Source organism: Orycteropus afer, unplaced genomic scaffold (genome assembly GCF_000298275.1).
Source record: "Orycteropus afer afer isolate SDZICR_OR568_19922 unplaced genomic scaffold, OryAfe1.0 scaffold00415, whole genome shotgun sequence".
NCBI classification, from domain to species: domain Eukaryota; kingdom Metazoa; phylum Chordata; class Mammalia; order Tubulidentata; family Orycteropodidae; genus Orycteropus; species Orycteropus afer.
Window position 1 is genome coordinate 527,007 of NW_006922002.1, and position 21,499 is coordinate 548,505.

General features: G+C 38.0%; 1 protein-coding gene across 1 annotated transcript in view; it reads right to left on the minus strand.

Annotated features, from left to right (window-relative positions):
• Positions 1–16,507, minus strand: part of PRMT9 (protein arginine methyltransferase 9) — a 39,296-nt gene extending 22,789 nt beyond the window's left edge. The window contains exons 1-8 of the mRNA XM_007953805.2: positions 16,319–16,507; positions 13,653–13,801; positions 10,987–11,223; positions 10,294–10,461; positions 7,903–8,005; positions 6,890–6,996; positions 2,572–2,764; positions 892–1,075 (exon numbers count right to left, since the gene is read on the minus strand). Coding sequence (XP_007951996.1) covers positions 892–1,075; positions 2,572–2,764; positions 6,890–6,996; positions 7,903–8,005; positions 10,294–10,461; positions 10,987–11,223; positions 13,653–13,801; positions 16,319–16,507 — 1,330 coding nt within the window. The remainder of the gene's footprint in view (positions 1–891; positions 1,076–2,571; positions 2,765–6,889; positions 6,997–7,902; positions 8,006–10,293; positions 10,462–10,986; positions 11,224–13,652; positions 13,802–16,318) is intronic.
• Positions 16,508–21,499: the final 4,992 nt, after the last annotated feature.

Consider the following 21,499-nt stretch of genomic DNA (forward strand, 5'->3'; position numbering starts at 1 on the left):
AAATAGCAGGGTAGCTAAAAAAGTAAAGAATGTCACCCTTGAGTTCTATACCCTTTCAAAAAAGTATCTGTATGAGAACAAATGGACAAAAGTTACTCTAAAACAGGTGAGAAGGTTGGAGGGCAGTGAGACTAAGTTAATGGGAATGGAACAATTAGAACAGAAATGAGAATGTTAACAATGTAAAGAATGTAACTAATGTCACTGAACATCATGTGTAGAAATTCATAGAACCTGTTTCGCTGTGTATACTTTTACCAGAAATACAATATTAAAAAAGAATAAGAAAAAAAAATGAAAGGGCACAGCTGTGTCCCAATAAATATTTTTTACAAAAATAAAAAAGGACAGAATCGTTCTGTGTAACACAACTCCAGTGACCTATACTGATACTCATCTAATTGCTATCTCTTCATAAAATATTTTAATGTAGAACTTCCCTAGAAAGTCCAGAGATTCATGAAGTCCTTAAAACTGTTTGCAAAACTTTGTGCTTATGTGAATAGATGCATTTTTCTGGTATAGGGCTCCACAGATGCCATCAGATTCTCTATGGGTAAGAACTCCACTAAAAATACTACTTTTCCAATACTTTCCCATAAAACTTATGCCAGTGTTCCTCTAATCTACTAATAACCAGAGTAATTAGAGCTGAAGAAATGATTTAATTTTTGAATGGTATGCAACAGAGTTATGTTTTAGTCTCTCCTTCATAACTAAATGCATTATTAAAACTACCCTTGAATATGGAAAATAACATTCTTTGAATGATTAACCAACCTCCCTTAACTGGAATCTTTGCATCAAAGTTGTTTTTTGCTGACTCAAATGTTTAGAGGATTTGAGTAATAAGTTTAAAAATACAAAAACAAAAATTTAGAAAAGACATACCTGCAAGGTCCTGTACCGGGTAGACCGCCTGCTCCCAACACGTCTCCTCACTGGGACTTGTGGATAAACTATGTTCATCATCAAGGTGGAGGACAAACCACACCACAATAGCATCTAGTACACCTTCTTTAATAACAGGAATACTGATCTTATCAGGTTCTTTAGTTGCAAGACTTTTTAATTCCTGCAAAAAATGTAAAAGGAATGAGAGGATTTTATACATTAAAATATACATGCTTCAATATCCTATCACTGTAAGTTCCCAACCCTGCCCAAAGCCCTTAGAGGATCACAATCTTAGCACATCTATAACTGTTTAAGACACACTGGATGGGAAACTCTCATCTATTACACTACAGTATCATTCAGCTATTAAAACGAATGAAGCAAACACTTATTACTGATGTGGAAAGAAGTCTAGGATATAATGTAAAATGAAAAAGGCAAAGCAATAAGTATTTTTTGTTTTCTAAAAGAAAAAAATGTGTATTTCTACAGAAGCATAGAAAATACCAACTGGACAGATTTCAAAGGAAAAGAAAAATATTACGACTTTCTTTCTGTTCTTCTGTATTACTTGAATATGTTAAGTAGGTAGTCACTACTTTCAAAATTAAAACTTTAATAAGGATTTTATTGGGTCAAAGAAAAATAAGGGCTAAAATAATAAAAGGATATCTTCCGGGTAATTAGCATCTACAACTGTTTTGGTCCCTACTGGAATATTGAGTCAGATAACAAATGAATGCTCTTAAAAGTTTAGAAAAATAGCTCAACCTCGGTAAACAATGACATAGTTAAATTAGCTCCAGACTACCTCAAGAAAAACCTCCTAACAACTGCTTGAGTAACTTCTGTTTAGCTTAAGCAAACAATTTCAGTGGTTTTCCTATAAAATTTTTTATTAAATTATAAAAATCGTCTATCCCCAGCCAAGTTTTGTCTAACAAACTTATGAACTTGGGTATTTAAACCATTCTTAAAGACTTTCAGAGAAGGATTTTATGTTGTTTGTTATCTTTGGGTACTTCTTTATACTTAAGAACGTATGTAGACGTATATAGCACATCCTCTCACCACCCACCAACACAAATATGTACACAATAGGATGACCAACGAAACCTGGTTTAACTGGGACTATTCCAGTTTGGAACAGAAAATCTCATGTAACAGGAAAACCCCACGTTCTGGACAAACTGGTACAGCTGGTCACCCTAATACACAATCTAGATCTTCGAATACTCTTCATTTGAAAGAATATTGTTAATATGAAATGGCAGCATGACAAAGAAAAGTGTCAGACCTGGTTGAGAACTCTGGACCCTGCGCTCACATGCATAAATTGAAGAAGATTATTCAGTGTGAGCAACACTTTCCTCATCTGTCCAGCACAATGATAATTATAATTCAATTGCAGCACTGTTACAAGAGATATGTAAGAAGGCCCATGAAAGCATCTAACAGATTACACAGTCCCAACAAATCTTCTGATTTTTTCTTACTTGATATTTAAGTAAATTGCTAATCATTTCAGGAAGGAATTCTGGTTACCTTTTCTTGTCCTTACACACAGTAAGTGGAATTCTATGTAAATTCTTAAAATAATACTACTGTATGTATTATCTTAAACAATGCATGAAATTCAACGCTCAAAAACTAGTAATCAATTTTGTTTTTTACCTGAAGATTGTTGAAATCTACTGTCATAATTTCAAAGCTCTCTGTCAAAGCCAAATATCCCCCAGGAACTCGACTCATCTTTTCAGTTGTATAAGGTTCAATCGTTTCTTCAGCATCTACAGAGGAATAAGCTGGACTCTGAAATTTCACATTTGTTGGCATATGGATACCAGCAATGGTCTTAATACCCACCCTGATGGAAGGAGAGATAAAACAGTAGGGCAAAAAGGATAGGATTTTTTTAGGAACAAGTAATACCACCTAATGACGAAGCTAGAAAAAAGTAAAACATAAAAATTATATAAAACTTCAGGGGCAAAACTTTCTTAAACACAATTATAAATACACATATTTAACTGCTAACCATAAAGAAAAAAAAAAGAAGACTGCGTTAAAATTAAGAATTTTTCATCAAAAGATGCCTAGTAAGAAAGTAAAAAAGCCAAGTCACTAAGTGGGGAAAGATATTTGTAATGCATATACCCAACAAGGAGCTCATATTCAAAATATACAGTGAATATCCTTGTACAAATAACTGCACATGTAAGAGCACAGTCTGGATAGATTCCCAAAAGTGGAATTACTAAGTCAAGTACTGTAAACATCTTTAATTGTATTAGATAATACCCAAGTGACCTATTAAAATGTACCAACAGTTTATAAAATTTTCCCACACCTGTGAGAAAAGATTGAAGTTCTCAAAGATTTCATATTACTTGGTTCCACAATCAACACCAATGGAAGCAGCAGTCAAAATACCAGACAACGTACTGCACTAGACAAATCTGCTGCCAAACACCTCTTTCAAGTGCTGAAGAGTAAAGATGTCTCTCTGAAGACTAAGGTGTGCCTAACCCAAGCCATGGTATTTTCGACCACCTCATATGCATGTGAAAGCTTGACAATGAGTAAGGAAGACCAAAGAAGAGCTGATGCTTTTGAGTTGTGGTGTTTGTGAAGAATACTGAAAGAACCAACTGCCAAAAGAACCAACAAATCTGTCCTGGAAGAAGTGCAACTGGAATGCTCTTTGGAAGCAAGAATGGCTAGAGTTCATCTCCCTACTTTGGTAATGTTGTCAGAAGGGACCATTCCCCGGAGAAGGATATCACACTTGGTAAAGTGGAAGGTGAACAAAAAAGAGAAAGGCCCTCAACGATATGGACTGACACAGTGGCTGCAATGACAGGCTCAGGTATAACAAGGATTGTGAGGCTGGCACAGGACTGGGCAGTGTTTCGTTCTGCTGTGCACAGGATCACTATGAGTTGGAGCCGATGCAACGGCACCTAACAACAACAACAACATGAGAAAATAGGATGTTATCACTTTTAATATGCTAACATGAACAGTTTAAAAATGTTATCCCATTGATTTAATTTCCATTTCTCTGAACAACAGACATTTATAAATATATTCATGGTTTGTTGTAAAAACTGCAAAAATTTTTCTCTGCCTTTTATTTATCTTTCACCAGATGGAAGTTTTCAATGTTTATGTGGTCAAATTTCTCAATCTTTTATGACTTTTGGACCTTGTGTTTTGCTTTGGAAAGCTTTCATCATCTAATGAATTTTTTTTTTTACACATATATTTAATTCATCTGTAATTGACAGATCCAACTTTTTTCTCAAATGAATTATAGCATCTCCGTTCACTGAATGTTCTTGTTAGGTACTGTCTCAGCTCCAACTCATAGCGACCCAATGTGTAACAGAACGAAACACCAACCAGTCCTGCACTACCCTCGCAATTGTTGCTATGCTTGAGCCCCTTGTTGCAGCCACTGTGTCAATCCATCTCATTGAGGATCTTTGCCTTTTTCACTGACCTCTACTTTACCAAGCATGATATCCTTCTCCAGGGACAGGTCCTTTCTGACAACATGACCAAAGTATATGGGATGAAGTCAGGCCATTCTTGCTTCTAAGGTGCATTTCAGTTATACTTCTTCCAAAACCGATTTACTGAATGGTTTATCCTTTTTCCTGATGATTTGAAATTGCCACCTTTATCATGTACTGAGTCTCTATAAATCCAAGGATATGTATCTAAATTCTTTGTGTTCCACTGATCTATTTTTCTATTTCTGCATCAATATATATTTGTCTTTTTATATCTAAAAAGGCATTTCACAATCTTCTTGACTCTTCTTAAACATTTTTACTCCTTCAAGTTGATTCTAATCCACAGCAACCCCCATAGGGTTTCCAAGGCTGTAAATCTTTACTGGAGCAAATCACTTCATCTTTCTGCCAAGAGTATTAAACCACCAACCCTTATGGTTAGCAGCAGCCCAATGTCTTAACCATAGCACTATCAGAACGTCTTAAACATTTACTCCTTCAGATGAACATTATATTCAGCTGGTCAGGTTCCAAATACTAATTTTTATAATAATGATTTGCAAATGCTTCTACCAGGTAAAACAGTAGCATTCATCTATATTATTTCTACCACATTTTTCACAGTCCTCAACCTGCACTGCTGAGCTTTGCAAAAACATACTGGGCCTAACTCACCCAGACCTAGTCAATCAAAATGTGCAGCCTTTTTATTTTTACAAAAGCTCTTCTGCTGCTTTTGTTCTACAGCCAGACAGTATTCTGTTGTATAAATGAATGAATGATTAAAGAATCCTTTTGCAAAATGGTGGATACCAGTCATTTAATTCCTAAATTGCAAACAATTTTAGTGGTTTTACTACAAAACATAAAGAAAGGAACTATCAGGGGCAAGGAATCTTCAGCCATGCTAGAGCAGGAGTCCCACCAAAACATAACCTAGATTTTCTGGGGGGCAATTAAGCAATGTATAAAGCCTGAAAAATGTACAAACTCTTCAGCTCAGTAATTCCTTGTTATCAAATTATTCTAAGAAAATAGTAACAATAAATCCACAAAGATATAGACACAAAGGTGTTCATCCTTGTTTTCAAAACATGTACAGTGAAAACCTAAAATTCAAAAATCTAAGGACTAGAATACTGAGAAACTAATAAAAAATCATAAAGTACATCTATTATAACATGAAGAATCTCACAAAGAAAAGTTTTTGGATCTATTTTTTAACTGATACTTTTGAAACAAAGTTATATACACGCATATACATTTATTTATACAGAGCTACGGGAGCTCTGGTAGCATAGTGCCTAAGGCACTTGACTGCTAACCAGAAGGCTGGCGGTTCAAACCCACCAGCCACTCCTCGGAAGGAAGGTTGGGCAATCCTACTTCCGTAGTGATACTGCCTCGGAAACCCAAGGAGGGGTCGCTATGAGTCGGGGCCAACTCGACGGCATATAACAACAACATTCACCCAGTACACCCTAGACAGCCAATGAGACTGTCTGCTTAGTCAGTGTTCTCTGTCCTACCAATCACTGAACATTTTTACTGTTACCTTGTATGAAACATAGAAATGAGTCTAAGAAAGAGTATACAATAAAGTAATAGTGGTTATCTACTACTGAAGAGTTTATGATAGTTTTTATTTTTTTGTTTTACTCATTAGTATTTCCTAAAATGCTTACAGGTTATATTTATTACTATTATGGTTAAGTTACTGACAGGAGCATGTTCTTTAAAAGTCTTACCAAAATCTGGACCAACATTCTAGCAAAATACAACATTCATTAATGTTCAAGAATAAATATGTAACCAAGAAGTATCTACAATTAAAAAACATTTAACACAACATTTTCATTTATAAAGTGAAACCTGTGAAAGCCAGAACTCAATGAGACTGCCTTGCTCTCCTGGGTCTCACAAGTTTTCTACCCTTGGCAGGGTACAGTCTTACCACTTTTCTATCACCTATTTAAGTGGAAAATATTTGTTTTCCTTCTCTGACAGGCTTCCACTTTACATAGGTTCCAGCTTTCACAGGCTTTAGAATCTCAAGGATAGAAAGCTCATAAAAGTTCATCCCATTTAACTACATACATTATAACATTAATAAAGTTATTAAGAAGGAAATGGGGGATAATAAATTAATCAAAACCAAAGTTTATTTTTATTGAATTTTTGCTATATTTTGCCTAAAATCTGTCTTAATATTTTTCCACATGAAATGTACCATGTGTGAAAAGGATAGTAGGTTGAATCAAAATTGATTTTTCCCTAAAAAAAGATAATTTTAATCTCAAAATTGTAATTTTAAACAAGGTAAAATATATACAAAAAAATAATTGAGACTGGAGTAAACATCATGAATTTAAAGGCCGGGAAACTACAAATCCTTATGCAAGTAAGTATTCAACTAAATAATCTTTGAAACATATTTTATAAATTACTATTTTAAAACAGTAGTCACTCACCTATGATGTCTTCTTATCTCTGCACATTCTACTGCCATCCCAAATATAACAGCACTTGCTGGTATAACTTTCCCATACTTTTCACAATCACCATCTTCACCTTTGGTCTAAAAATGCAATGGTAAAAACTATACAGTTATTTTTATGCAAAATAAGTGTATATGATGACAAGCTAGGACAGTAAGAAAAACTTTAAAACAATAAGGATAAGCAGGGGTTTTTTCCTTTAAAAAGTTTCTTTTCATTGCTGTATGTGTATGTGTATACATATATGTATTTTTTTTTAAACTATGAACGAAGAAAGGACAGAAGTAAACAAGAAAATTATAAAGATGAACAGAACTAAAGGTTATTGGGTATGATTTTAATTGAGGGGCGAAAATCATCATTCCACCACACTGCACGTTGATATTAAGCGCTTCTAACTCATCGTTAGAACCTGAGTTCTAACTCACAGTTCTACTGTGTTCCATAAATTTTCAACAGCTCATTTTTCAGAAGCAGATCAGCAGGCCTTTCTTCCAAGGAGCCTCTGGGTAGACTCATGAGCACATTAACCAACCATACCAAATCCAGTACCACCACAAACTCTTGATAACATGGCAAAAACATAAGCTGTGAGGGCTATAAAGCTGCAAAGTACCTCTTTCTCAAGCCTACTCAAGGACGTCACAATCAATCCCTCCACAAATTAACCTCTAATCCTATGAATTTATTAATGGAATACTTCTTGCCCATATACCTCATTTAAACCAAACTCACTTCTGCCGAGTCAATTTGACTCATAGCGACCCCTCCTTGGGTTTCCAAGGCGAGATCTATATGAAAATAGATTGCCCGCATCTTCCGAGGAGTGGCTGGTGGGTTTGAACCACCAGCCACACATGTTCTGAAATGGTTTTTGCATTATATCTTCATGAAGGAAAAAACATTTCATATTGCTTTGTAAATACACTAGGGTTTCAAGACATATCTGTACAAATAATGGATTCCTAAAGTGTCTTCATGCTTACCTTTGGCTGCAAAAGTAAACAGTCCCATGCATGAATCAAACTCTCCACAATTCCTTCTCCAAATAAACCTGCATCGACAGTTTCTGTTACAACTAGGGACACTCTATAGAATGATTTTTTAAAGATATATGTAAGTAAAGTATCATGCTATTATATAAAGATGTCAAAGCTGAGAGAGAAGAGAAAGGAAGAGGGTATTATAGAAATAGTCAATATGGAAAATTTTCAAATACAATTCATTCTTAATAACCATTACTTAATCTCGAAGAACTTGACTCCAACGTTCCTCAGGCTCCTCTGTTCTCCACCGGCTCCTTCTGCTTATGTGTGGGGGCACCCCTCATTTGGTCCTGCTGCCTCCTTACACTATTCTTTCATTGCCTAAATCCTTAAAAGTGGTTCATACCCATTACCTTTATCAGCTTCCCTCCTTAATGATGGCTTTCTATCTTCAACACAAAAATACTCTACCTTTGACAACCCTTCTTTTACCAAAATGAATACTCTTTCTCAGTTCTCATTTTCCTTGACCTATGAATAACACTTAATGCAGGTGAGAAGCCTTCCCTGTCAAAATTCATTTCCGTTTTCTATGATGCCACATTATAGTGCTCGTCTCTTGTATGTCGTCCTCTTCTGTCACTTCTCTTGCTTTATCCACTAGCTTTGAGTCTTCATGAAAGCCTTGTCCACAGAGCTCTCTTCCAACCATTCTCTCCTCTAATTTCTCCTCTCTCTGAACTTCTTTGGCACTAACTATCAGTACCATTTATTTATGCAGTTAAAAGATAATTAAAAGTTTAATGAATATTCCTTATCTTGATAATAATCAAGACTACAGGTGCTTTAAAGGCAGGAACTATTTTGATATACCCCATAGCCCCTAAGCCCAATATTATATATACAGAAAACAGTCAATATCGAGGTTGTATACATTTAGGATGTGGATATTTCAAATCATCTAGTTTAACATCTTGAAGCCTTGATATTTGCTCAAGGTCAAAATAAATTAATAACAGAGTCTGAACTGATATCTCTATCTCCTGATTCAATAGACCTTCTTAAACACTAACTGCAGAATAAAACTCTGTATTGTGAGAAAATGCAGAGTAAATTAATTTTGATTCAACACTTTATTTCTATCAAATGGGTATAATAATATCCGTCTTAACACTCTAATAGGACCTCTTTCATGAGAACAAATGTGAAGACGGTTGAAAAGCATAAAGCACTATGTATACATAAGTTAATACATAACTGGAAAAAGGTATTTTTATTTTTTATTTTTTTTAAATTTTATTTTGATTTGGGTGAAGATTTACAGAGTAAATTCACTTTTCATACAGCAGTTCACATATACTTTGTCTCATGTCATTGACCAAAATTTACAATGCAACAGCTCCCCTCCCACTTCCTCCCCATAGTTACCTCTTCCCAGTGTCCATCCCTCCATACTCTTCTGCGCCCTGAGCTGTCTCCCTGTGCGTAAGCAGCCCTTCCTTCTCCCATGATTGTTCTCTCCAGGGTGTGTGTCTACTTGAGGTAAATGTTTAACTCACTTGCCTGTTCTTTGTTTGGCTGGAAACCACAGGTGTGGGTTCAATTCCAGACCTGAAGGGCAGCTAGGGGCCATAGTCTCAGTGGTTTCACCAGGCTCTATTGGACCAGCAAACCTGGTCCCCAAGGAAGGTATTTTTAAAAGCTACAGTCCAAATGACAAAAGCATCCAAAAAAGTCCTTTTTCAATCTATAAACTGAAGTAAATATCAACTTAAAATGAGAAGACAGACACCCAGGAAAAGTATTAGCTAGTGCTACATAGAGAAAACTGTCTCAAAAATGATCGTGTTGGACTAGATGATTTTTAAATCCCTTTTAACTTTATAATTCCATCATCTTCTGACATGGATCACAGTGAGGTAACACACTAAAAAACCAAGACTTATGATATTATATTTCAATTATTTGAATGGTCCAGGACAAAATAAATTGACAGCTGATACTTCCCAGAGCTTGCATTTTAGCCAAAATATTTACACAAAATGAAATAAACCCATCCAGCCTGATCTGATCTACTCAGTTGTTATTTTTCAGTACAATTTTTAAATAGTTATTGACCACATAGGACACACTAGCCATTTTTATGACCAGAACATTGAGATTAACAAATGTAAAGCAATATGCTAAAGGTCAAATTTATTAAATCCCTTACTATAAATTCTCAAGACTTTTAAATTATTTTTTTAAAATAAAGAACACAACCTTACTATGAAAATCTGTTGAATGCCAAAATAAGAGTTTAATATTTTTGTTTAGGCTAGAAATGCAAGTAGTCTGATTTTTTAAAATAAAATAGTGAATTATAAACACTAAAATTAATTAATAGAATACCTTTCAGGAATGTGTTTTGGAATTTCTATGTCAAGCGACTTCATGTGTAAGAGTTTGATCTCTGCTTCCATCTTGTTTGCTGCCACTACATCGCAGGCAAGTTCATACATGGTCTTGGATAACTCACAGGCATACACTGAGTGTGCTCCAGCCTTTTTAGCAAATATGCTACGAGGAAAAAAAGTGCACCAGTAAGAAAAAATAATCCACTAGTGTTTGTCCAATTATGTGTCTAAAGATGAGGTTTCCCCATTTATTCTTTAATTGATCCAACCACTAATCATTCCTCATAAAAAAATGAACATTTTCGTCTAGAAGCACATCATACAATAAATCATGACATTTACCCTATTAAGAAAACAAAACAGACGTGAAGCTAAGAATCTTTAACTTAGAAAACAAGATTCCACCAGATGAATAATACAAAAATTACTCCTAAAAATCATTATTCAAAATTTCAATAATCACTCCAAATTTTTCTTAGTACTTATATCTTGAGAAAGTAAAGTTACAGTGAAAAATCCAACATTATTAGTTGCATGAATAACCCTAACAAGATTATGAGAAGCAACAAATACTTACTTTTTAATTCTCAATTCCATTGCTAAATTTCTGTATTTGGTAAATTCTTTGATTTACATTACATAATATACAGCTAAATGTATACAGAATTAAAACACAATTACAACAAACCTTAGTATTCCAGTTCCTGTTCCAATGTCCAGAACACTTTTGTATCCCGAATGAACTGCCTTTTCGATTGCAGCATTATAAATCATATTCCTCTTCATATCATTAAGCATGATAAAGTGCCAACGTTCCACCAACCAGTTTGCAACACGGTAAAAATTCTCCTTTGCATCACTGAAATCAGGGTTTAGCTTCACTGCTTTATGAAAATACCCGGCTGCTTCATCTCTAAAACCCATTCTAGAGTAAAAAAAAAAATAACAAGGCAAAATATTCAACTCTGTGCTATCAATTGCAGTACCTCTGTTCATGCCACTGATGTGGCCTGGTAATCCTTCACCAGTACCCCAAATCCTACCCAACTCAAGGACCACCTCCTTCAGGAAATCATCTGTGAAGAATGTTATCCTCAATGACTTCTTTCTTTTCTAAACTCCTACTATACTGATGCATTCCAGAACACTAACAAGTACTTGATTATAAATTGCTATTGTACTGAAGTATAGTAGCCCCCACTGAACCAACTCACTAGATTACCTACCAATGCTCTCTGAAAACCATTCCCTCTGCAAAACATACTAACCAATGTCTGTAGCTAGCAGCGTCTTCTCTAGTTTGCCCACATTACTTTTTCTGTCACCAGCGGAGTAAAATGGTCATCAAGAGTCAGTTGTATTGCTGCCAGACCAGTTTATGCCAGTTGTACTCATTACTACAGCATCGAATCCTTTGTAGTTCTATAGAATCCTATTACATATGAGTAGTATTCAGCTCACGCCACATCAGAGTTCTTCAACGGCCTATACTCTCTTCAATGAGAGAATTCCCTGATAACATGCTTGGATGTACAATAATATCAAATTGATGGACATACCCCAATTTCTATACTTATCTGTCATTAACTGGTAACATGTGGACTACCACCAGTGTGTGGACCACACACTGAAAAGAACTAAGCTAGCCGAATCCTTTTGTACTCCTATTGCTTCATAAGCCCTTTAAACAATGTAGTCCACTTTAAAAGAAGCAGAATCAGACTATCCATTATGGTACGGATTAAGCAAAAAAGACATTCTAAAACTCGTAACAGGGGACAACACTGTAATAAAAGGCAAGAGTCATGTCAAATGAAGCATTCATATTTTAAATTAAAATAAAAATCTCTAACGGTAGTATGTTATGCTTTTACAATTCCTTGTATTTATTGCATGTTCTCAGAATTATTGTATGCACATGTGCCAGTGTACAGAAAGAGTTAACAATCCTATCCTTTGCAAGGTACACTTACAAACTTGGCCCTTGGGTTTGGAAGGATCCCAACATCCTAACTGACAAGACCAGCTCAATGTGCCTCACCTGTTTGTACAAACAATGTGGTTTATGCCAGACATCTGGTTCTGCCGGACTTCTGGCAGTCTGGAATTTTGGTACATGTCAGATAGAGGGTGCTCATTTGATCAGCCCTCAATAAAAACCCTGACTAGTGTCTAATGAGCTAGCCTGCCTGGCAACATGTCACACATCTTGCCACAACTCATTTGCTGGGGGCAATAAAGCATGTTGTATGTGACTCCCAGGAGTGCTGGTGGTGCAGTGAGTCGTTCAAGCACTTGGCTAACCTAAAGTTTAGCAGTTCAAAACTACCAGACACTCTGCAGGAGAAATATGTGTCTGCTTCCATCAAGATTTACAGCCTTAGAAATGCTATGGGGGCAGTCCTATAGTCACTATGAGTTAGAATCAACTCAAAGACAACAGGTTTGGTATTGGTTTTTGGTATGTGACTCCATGAGGAGAGACTTTCAGAACCTTGCACATGGTTTCCTCCAGACTTTGCCCCATCTGCTTTTCCCCTTGCTGATTTTGTTCTGTATCATTTCACTATAATGAAGCATACAACTATTATGAGACTTGTGAGAAAATTATCAAAACTAAGGGTAGTCTTGAGGACACCCGACATAACTGCTATTTAACCGTGTTATTATCAAATTCACACTTTGTGCCTGCTCTACTATTCTTCCTTTGCCAGGTGGAACAATGTTAACCCCTGTGAGTAGAAAGTGCTAGAGAGACACTGCAGGAGGAAAGGCATTTGTTCCTCGTTCCAGTGTGCTCAGGGTTCCAGGGTTCCTCAATCACCAAATGCCCGCAGCACCCAGTAGTCAGCAATTTCCCCCAGCACTACCCTACTGGCTCTTTTGTAACAGACTGCCTCCAGTGACACACCCAGCACAAAGTTTTCCCTGGCACTCCAGAGGCCCAATTCCTCTGCCATCCTGTGAACCATGACTCAATCTTTGTTGGAAACTATCTCAAGTGCAACTGACAGTGGCTATAGTGTAGAATGTTGTTGTTGTTGTTATGTGCCATCAAGTCAGACCCAACTCATAGTGACCCCTCCTTGGGTTTCCAAGGTGGTATCACTACGGAAGTAGATTGCCCAACCATAGTGCAGTATACTATATAATATTAAAAATGTTATGTCATTACATATTATATGTATCATTTCTATATTCTTTTGACTTCTCTTTACTTTCTAATAGCCCATTCCTCATTTCTCCAATCCTTTGTTGTAGTTAACAGTTTTCTATGTCAACCTTTCCCTATTCAAATTAATATATGATTTATTCCTGGTAACTCTTAAAAAGTAATACTGAAATCACTCAAACCTGAAGAGATGTTCTCCCATACTATTGCAAATCACTTCATCATCAGGAAACAGTTCCAAGGCCTGCTCATAGCAACCAAGTAAGTCTTGTATTCGATTGAGAGCATAAAGCTCTTCAGCCCATTTGAAGAGTGTATACTGAAAAGTTTCCTTCGTAAAAGAGAAAGGGGAAAAAAAAAACAACAGTGAATTAGTCAATAACATAAACACAATGCTGGTTCAAAACTCCACAGAGAATGGAATTTACCTATAATTGAACTGATTGCCTTACATTTTATTTGGCTTTCAAAGGCACTGTTTGCTGAATAAACAAATGTGTAAACGAATGAACTTTACCACCTATTAGGCAATAATAGGGAGCTCTGGTGGTATAGTGGTTAAAGCATTTGGATAACCAAAAGGTCAGTGTTTCAAACCCAACAGCCACTTGCTCTGTGGGAGAAAGATGAGGCAGTTTGCTTCCATGAAGATTTGCAGCCCTGGAAACCCTGAGGCAGTTCTTCTCTGTCCTAAAGGGTTGCTATGATAGGCACCTACTTGATGGTAGTGGGTCGGTAATAATATGCAGAACTAGACAGTGTGACCACTCTTCTCTAAATTGTCTCCATTCTCAGCTGCCATATTACACTTTTCTGGTTCTCCACCTACCCTTTTTTGGGGGGCTTCTATGTTTTAAGTAATATACCAGACTGTTTCACTGCTACTCATAAGATTTTCACTGGCCAATTCTTTGAGAAGTGGCTGGCCCCTTCCTTCCTCCGAGTCTGTCTTAATCTGGAAGGTCCACTGAAACCTGTCCACCATGGGTGACCCTGCTGATATCTGAAATACTGGCAGCATAGCCTCCAGCCTCACAGCAACATGCAAGCCACCACAGTACAACAAACTGACAGACAAGGGGTCCTCAATCCTCTTTTCTTTTCTCATCCAACCACAATGTATCAACTATCACCTATGTGTTGACAAGTGCCACATCTCTCTCTCCAATCAAGACCCTTGGCCTCTGAACCCCAGACACCTAAAATCCAACTTCCTGTTAGTCATCGTAACCAGGGACTGTACTCCAACCCATCTGAAAATTAGCTCAATTCCAGGGACTGTACTCCGACCCATCTGAAAATTAGCTCAATTCAAAACTATTTCTTGAACAACCAGTACACAAATTGCTGGAGCTAAAACACAGTTACAAACAACTCTGAATCTCTCACCTCCTATCCACCCCTATTGTTAATATAATATGACCACATAACTTCTTGCTGGACTACAGCAATAGCCTTCTCACTGTCAGGCTCATTCCAATCTCACCTCCCTCCAACCATTCTCCACACTGCAACACATTGGAAAGAAGGTTACAGAAAAAATGACATCTAAAACTGCATCTTTATGGAGTTCACTGGAGAAACTAAAATTAAAGAGATTCTAGGATACCAGGGCAAAAAGTACAGATTGCTTGAGATGGATCAGGGATTTACACGTAAGATGCTTGGTATGCCTGGAGTTTGAGCATAGAGGGTCTGGGAGAGTAGCAGAAAATAGGACAAAAGAGAGATCTTTGCAAAGGGCCCATGCAAAAGAATATGGACTTTGTTCTGCAGCAGAGTATCATGCAATGCAATAGGAATTGCAGATACTCTTCTAGTCCACACTAAAAACCTATAAAGAGTATTAGCCTTGTTTTATAAAAGAGGAAACTAAGGAACAAATAATTGAGGAAACAGCACTTAGATTGATACATTATCCTACTGCTGTCCACCTACAACAGCAAGCTGCATCCCAATACAGTTTATCATCTTCTCCTAGAGTAGGCCAGCTGGTCCTGATATTTACACTAAATGTAAGCCACAAACATCTCACCAAAAGAGAATCATCTGAATCAACTTTGCCATTTGACTCAACTTTTAATAAAAATCTAAACAAATTAAACTAAGGTCTGACTGCTAAGCCTGAGAAACAACGTATTAAAGTAAAACAACCTGCGGCCAAAATCTGAACACAAAATTAAGCAAACTCATTTTTTGAAATGTAGAGTCTAACATTTAAAAGGAAAAAAAAAAAAAAAAGTACATTTCAATAGAGTAACAGTGACTAATAACTCAATAACTGAAGCTTAAAGAATGCATCATGGAATGAAGCTTAGAGTAAATTGCAAACTTCATTCATTTACTGAAACCCGTTCCTTCTACACACCATAAACCCAAGTGCATCGGCCCCGAGGCAGAAAGAAGTCTGTACTGAATACAGGGGGAGGAAGAGGATTACCAGAGGCCTCCTTTACCATACAAAAGACTGGACTTTTGTGAGACGGAAACTTTGAAATGAAATGGCATCATTTTCCTTTTGTTATAAAAAGCTCACGCTAGCTGTATTGTGAAAGACTGCTGTAATGTCCAGTTGGGAGCCTACAGCAATAGTCGGACAAGAAATGATCAGCTTTATTTAAACCAGCTAATGAGAATTTAGATATGTTTCGAAAGTGGTACCGACAGAATTTCCTGAATGGCAGGCTGTATGAATAAAAGAAGGTAAGGGAGAACCAGCAAAAATAGCAAACTCCAGCCACGCACTCTATCTTCCAACGCCCCCCCCACACCCCCTTTTTGGTGGTGGTGGTTTTCTTTTCTTTTTTTTTCACACGGAAGCTTTGTCAACAAATGAAAAGAAAGGTACCTTAACATCGTCTTTGAGCTCCGGCGCCAGGCTGAGCACGAGGAGGTAGTGAGCATAGGCGGTGCCGAAGTCCCGAGCACCCAGGCAATGCTCAGCGCTCTGCAAGGACTGCGCCACCAGCTCGTTCCGGCCCGCCGGCCCGGTGCCGCCCCCGGCGCCTCGGCGGGGCCTGGTCCGCGAGTTCGGCATGACAGAACAGAGTGGCTGCCGTAAGCCTGCGCGTGTACAACCAAAGCGAAGATGCTTTTGACAAACGGAACTCAAGAAGCAACTCGATGGCTACACTTGCATAAATCTACCTAGAGCCAGAGAACCCGTATAGGAAAATTATCCCTCTTCAGCAGGAAAGCGCACGCTCCTCAGCCTAGCCAAAAGCCCCACCCTCTTCCTGCCAGGATACCTCCCCCGACAGTGCAGCAAGATTCCGCAACTGCATACAGACGCTAGTCTGGAAGCACGCTATGGGAACGTCAGCACGCCCGAACGTGGGCACGTCGAGCCAGCCCCCCTTCCTTAGCAGGGTAGCCACGAGGCAGCGATTGCGCGTGCGTGGAGAAACAACCGCAGCCTGCCTTCGTTAGTCGATCAAGTAACGTTCTTGAAGTTCTGGTGGTGTAGTGCCTAAGGCATTTGACTGCTAACCGGGAGGCTGATGGTTCAAACCGACTGGCCACTCCTCGGAAAGAAAATTGGGCAATATACTTCCGTAGTGATACTGCCTTGGAAAGCCAAGGAGGGGGTCGCTGTGAGTCAGGTCCAACTCACCGGCAGTGAGCTTGGCTTGCAACCTTCTTAAGACGTTGTTCGTTCCTGCCTGAAACTAGAGTCTAGAAGGGATTCCCTGATGTTCAGACGTGTGTGGCTTCGGCTGCAAGACCCCACTATGCAGACCTAGTCAGTGAGAGGCTGCAGACACGCTCGTGAGTGACGTGGGTGGTATGAAGACAGCTGATCAGGCAGTTGTGATGTAAGGAATTTGGATCACGATGCACCAAATTTCAAAATCACAAGATTAGGAAGAACTGGGAGATGATAAAAGCGAGTGTATGGTGTAAAAGAAATGCTTCATTAGGTGTTGTTTTAAATCATCCTCACAAAACCATGAAAGGTGAGCCTTTGAAAAATCCTCTTTTACAGATGAAAGAGGTGACAACCTGAGAAGTTACTTCACCTAGGGCACACAGTGGTTTTAGATTCCAACGCAAGTTCCCGGGCTACCTATGTAGTTCTTTCAAAACAAACTTAGGGTTTCTTTCACTGTTTGATGTGTCATCACTGTACAATGATGACATTAATATGTAGAAAAAGGTTTTCAGGTGTAGGACCTAAGGGATAGGTTCAATACTTAAAAAGGTAGGGGAGCATAGGAATGACAGCTGAAAGAAGTCATTTTTGTCCCTGGTTGCAAATACTTCAATGGTGAATATCTGGACAGAGCGTGCCCTAACAAAGAATTCCAGAAAAGGCTAAAGTCCTTTAGGAAGCAAATAATCTAAATCTGAGAGTCACTTCAACTTGTTGCATTCGTCTCACAAGCCCCATCATTCACTACCTCAGGGTGCCAGAAGGAAAAAGATGGCACATGCAAAGGGCTTGATTCAAGAGAGTTTAGCCAAGGGGCTATTTACAGAGATAAGGAAAGTTAAGGGATTCAACAAGATTTAATAAGATACCCAGAGACTAACAATAGTGAATTGTTAGTATTACCATCCCGAGTCCTGAAGAAGCAGAATGAGAGAGTTGTAGTGCCAGAACCTAAAAATTAAAAAAAAAAAAAAAAATTGTAACCGTCAAAGAGAGGGCACCTAAATGGAAGTGTATCTGTCGATGGAGAATTTCTTATTCATTTTCTCTCCCTGCCTTGCATTCTCTTATTGGTGCCTCCTGTTGCCAGAACCTGACCCAAAGTGAGCTATAAAGGAACCTACATGACAAGGTCCAAAGAATTCAACTTCCCTCAGGGGAACAGAGCAGGACAAAGAAGGGTAGAAAATGGTTCTGAAAGATAAATAGAGAATAACCAGCAAAATTTCCAAGTTCCGTCTCTTTTATTCCTAAATGTTCTTTTAATCTGTCTTCTCCACTCCATGCTTATTAACTCTTTTTTTTTTTTTTTTTTGCCAGATTCATCTTTTACCTCATCCATTATGATGATCTTTAATCATCCAGCCTCCACGCATCTTTTAAATTCGTTTTCCTTACTGAGCTAAAATGCAAATCTCCCAGACAATGACTACCCAACACCTGTAAGTGTGTATTGCAAATTTCGTTATTTTTTTAGCTATTTCTGTGGAGAATCCCCTAAATCCTGATTGAAGATGTGATCGTTTTTCCTTTAGAAAAGGGGAAGTGAGAATCCTGGTGGATGTTTAGTTTAGACACTGTGGTGGTTTTGGTTTAGAATGTGCTGTTTGAGTAAATGAGTAAAGGATCGTTTGAGGTTTCTTAGTGGCTAAGAACCGCAGAATATTTGGTTCTAGTTTCCCTGGGTAAGATAAAGTTGTTGTTGTTGTCATTGCTGCTGTTGTTGTTAGTTGTGCTGTGTCAACTTTGACAACGTGTACAGCAGAACAAAATGTTGCAGTCCTGCACCGTCTTCTGGTATACTTGAGTCTATCATTGCAGCCATTAGGCAGGTCATTTCCCAGCCCTGTATCAAACAGTATTCTGTTGTGATCCATAGGGTTTTTACTGGCTGATTTTCAGAAGTGGATTGTCGGACCTTTCTTCCTAGTCTCAAACCTGTCCACCACGGATGACCCTGCTATCATTTGAAATACCAGTGGCATAATAACATACAAGCCACCACAGTATAACAAACTGACAGGTGTTGGAAAATAAAGTCATTGAGCCAATTAGAATTGAGCCTTAGAAGTAAATGAACTAATTAGGACACAGCGTGATCTTCTTTTTTAGCAAGCTTTGGAGAATTAGACTGTCAAGGTACACATTTTCTTTTCTAACGGTAGAGGATAAAAAAACTGACTTTTAAAAGACAGAGCCCCTAAAGGTGAAGATTTCCCAACAGTGTGGATGTAGTCAATGGCATTGAATTATCCACTAAAGACCCACTTAAGGAGATACTATAGCTCAGCGATTGTGAGATTAAATGCTGGAGCAAGACTGTCTAGATTTGCATCCTAGCCCAACTACTTACTACATGCATATCTTAGGTAAGATGTGGACTAAATCATTAATGGGATATCATTCAGAAACAGTAACTGAACATGTCATCATGCGATTTCTCTTCAGAGCAGTGTTAAACTTTTCAATCTCCATGCTTTCCAAGCCAGAAGATACCCACTCCCACATCTATATTTGAACACTTATGTTATTGGTACGCACCCAGTACCTTTAGTTAAGGGAAGTATTGTGCAGGTGTTGGGAAGAAGGTGAGGTGAATAGTTTCAATTGATGTAGGTGTCAGAACCAAAGCCATGGTTCATGGTTGGCTTTGTTAACCTCTACCACTCAGTTAACACTAAAGGGGCTCTTGTTGTTGTTGCTAGGTGCCATCGAGTCATCTCCAACTCATAGCGACCCCATGTAAAGCAGAAAAAAACACTGCCCCATCTTGTGCCATCCTCATGATCCTTGCTATACCTGAGCCCATCATTGCAACCACTGTGTCAATCCATCTTGTTGAGGACCTTCCCCTTCTTTGTTGACCCTCCACTTTACCAAGCATGATATACTTCTCCAGGGAGTGGTTCTTTCTGACAACGTGACCAAAGTAGGTGAGACAAAGTCTAGCTATTCTCATTTCCAAGGAGCATTCCAGCTGCACTCCATGTTAGTCCTTTATCTGACCATGGTACTCTTAGCATTCTTCTCCAACACCACAACTCAAAGCATCAACTCTTCTTCAGTCTTCCTTATTCATAGTCCAGCTCTCACATGCCTAAGAGGTGACTGAAAATACCATAGCTTGGGTTAAGCACACATTAGTCTTCAAGGAGACATCTTTGCTTTTTATCACTTGAAAGAGGTCTTTTGCAGCAGATTTGCCCAATGCAATATGTCGTCTGATGTCTTGACTGCCGCTTCCATTGGTGTTGATTATGGAACCAAGTAATATGAAGTCTTTGACAACTTCAATCTTTTCTCCATTTATCGTGAAGTTATTTGTTGGACCAGCTGTGAGGATTTTTGTTTTCTTTATAGTGAACTATAATCCATACTGCACACTGTAGTCTTTAATCTTCATCAGTAAGTGCTTCAAGCCATCCTCATTTTCGGCAAGCAAAGTTGTGTCATCTGCATATAGCAGGTTGTTAATGAGTCATCCTCTAATCCTGATACCACATTCTTCTTCATATAATACAGTTTATCGAATTATTTGCTTAGCATACAAGTAAATATGGTGAAAGGATACAACCCTGACACACTCCATTCTTGATTTTAAACCATGCAGTATCCCCTTGTTCTGTTCAAATGACAGCCTCCTGATCTATGTACAGGTTCCTCATGAGTACAATCAAGTATTCTGGAATTCCCATTCTTCTCAATGTTGTCCATAGTTTGTTATGATCCACATAATCAAATGCTTTTGCGTAGTCAATAAAACATAAGTAAACATCTTTCTGGTATTCTTTCCTTTCGGCTAAGATCCATCTGACATCAAGAATGATATCCCTTGTTCCATTTCCTCTTCCAAATCCAGCTTGCATTTCTGGAAGTTCTCTGTCGATAGACTGCTGCAACCGTTTTTCAATTATCTTCAGTAAGATTTTATTTTCATGTGATATTAATGATACTGTTTGATAATTTCCACATTCTGTGGGATCACCTTTCTTTGGAATGGGTACAAATATGGATATCTTCCAGTCAGTTGGCCAGGTAGCTGTCTTCCAAATCTCTTGGCATAGCCGAATGAGTGCCTCCAGTGGGACATCCCCAGTTAAGACATCTTAGTGGGTATTCTGTCAATTCCTGGAGAGTTGTTCTTCATCAATTCCTTCAGTCCAGCTTCAACTTCTTCCTTCAATACTATTGGTTCTTAATCATATGCCACTGAAATGGATGAAGATTAACCAATTCTTTAAGGTATAGTGACTGTATTCCTTCCATCTTCTTTATTGCCCATAGAATCTTTCAATAATGCAACTCGAGGCTTATATCTTTCCTCATTTCTTTCAGCTTGAGAAATGCTGACTGTGTTCTTCTCTTTTGGTTTTCTAA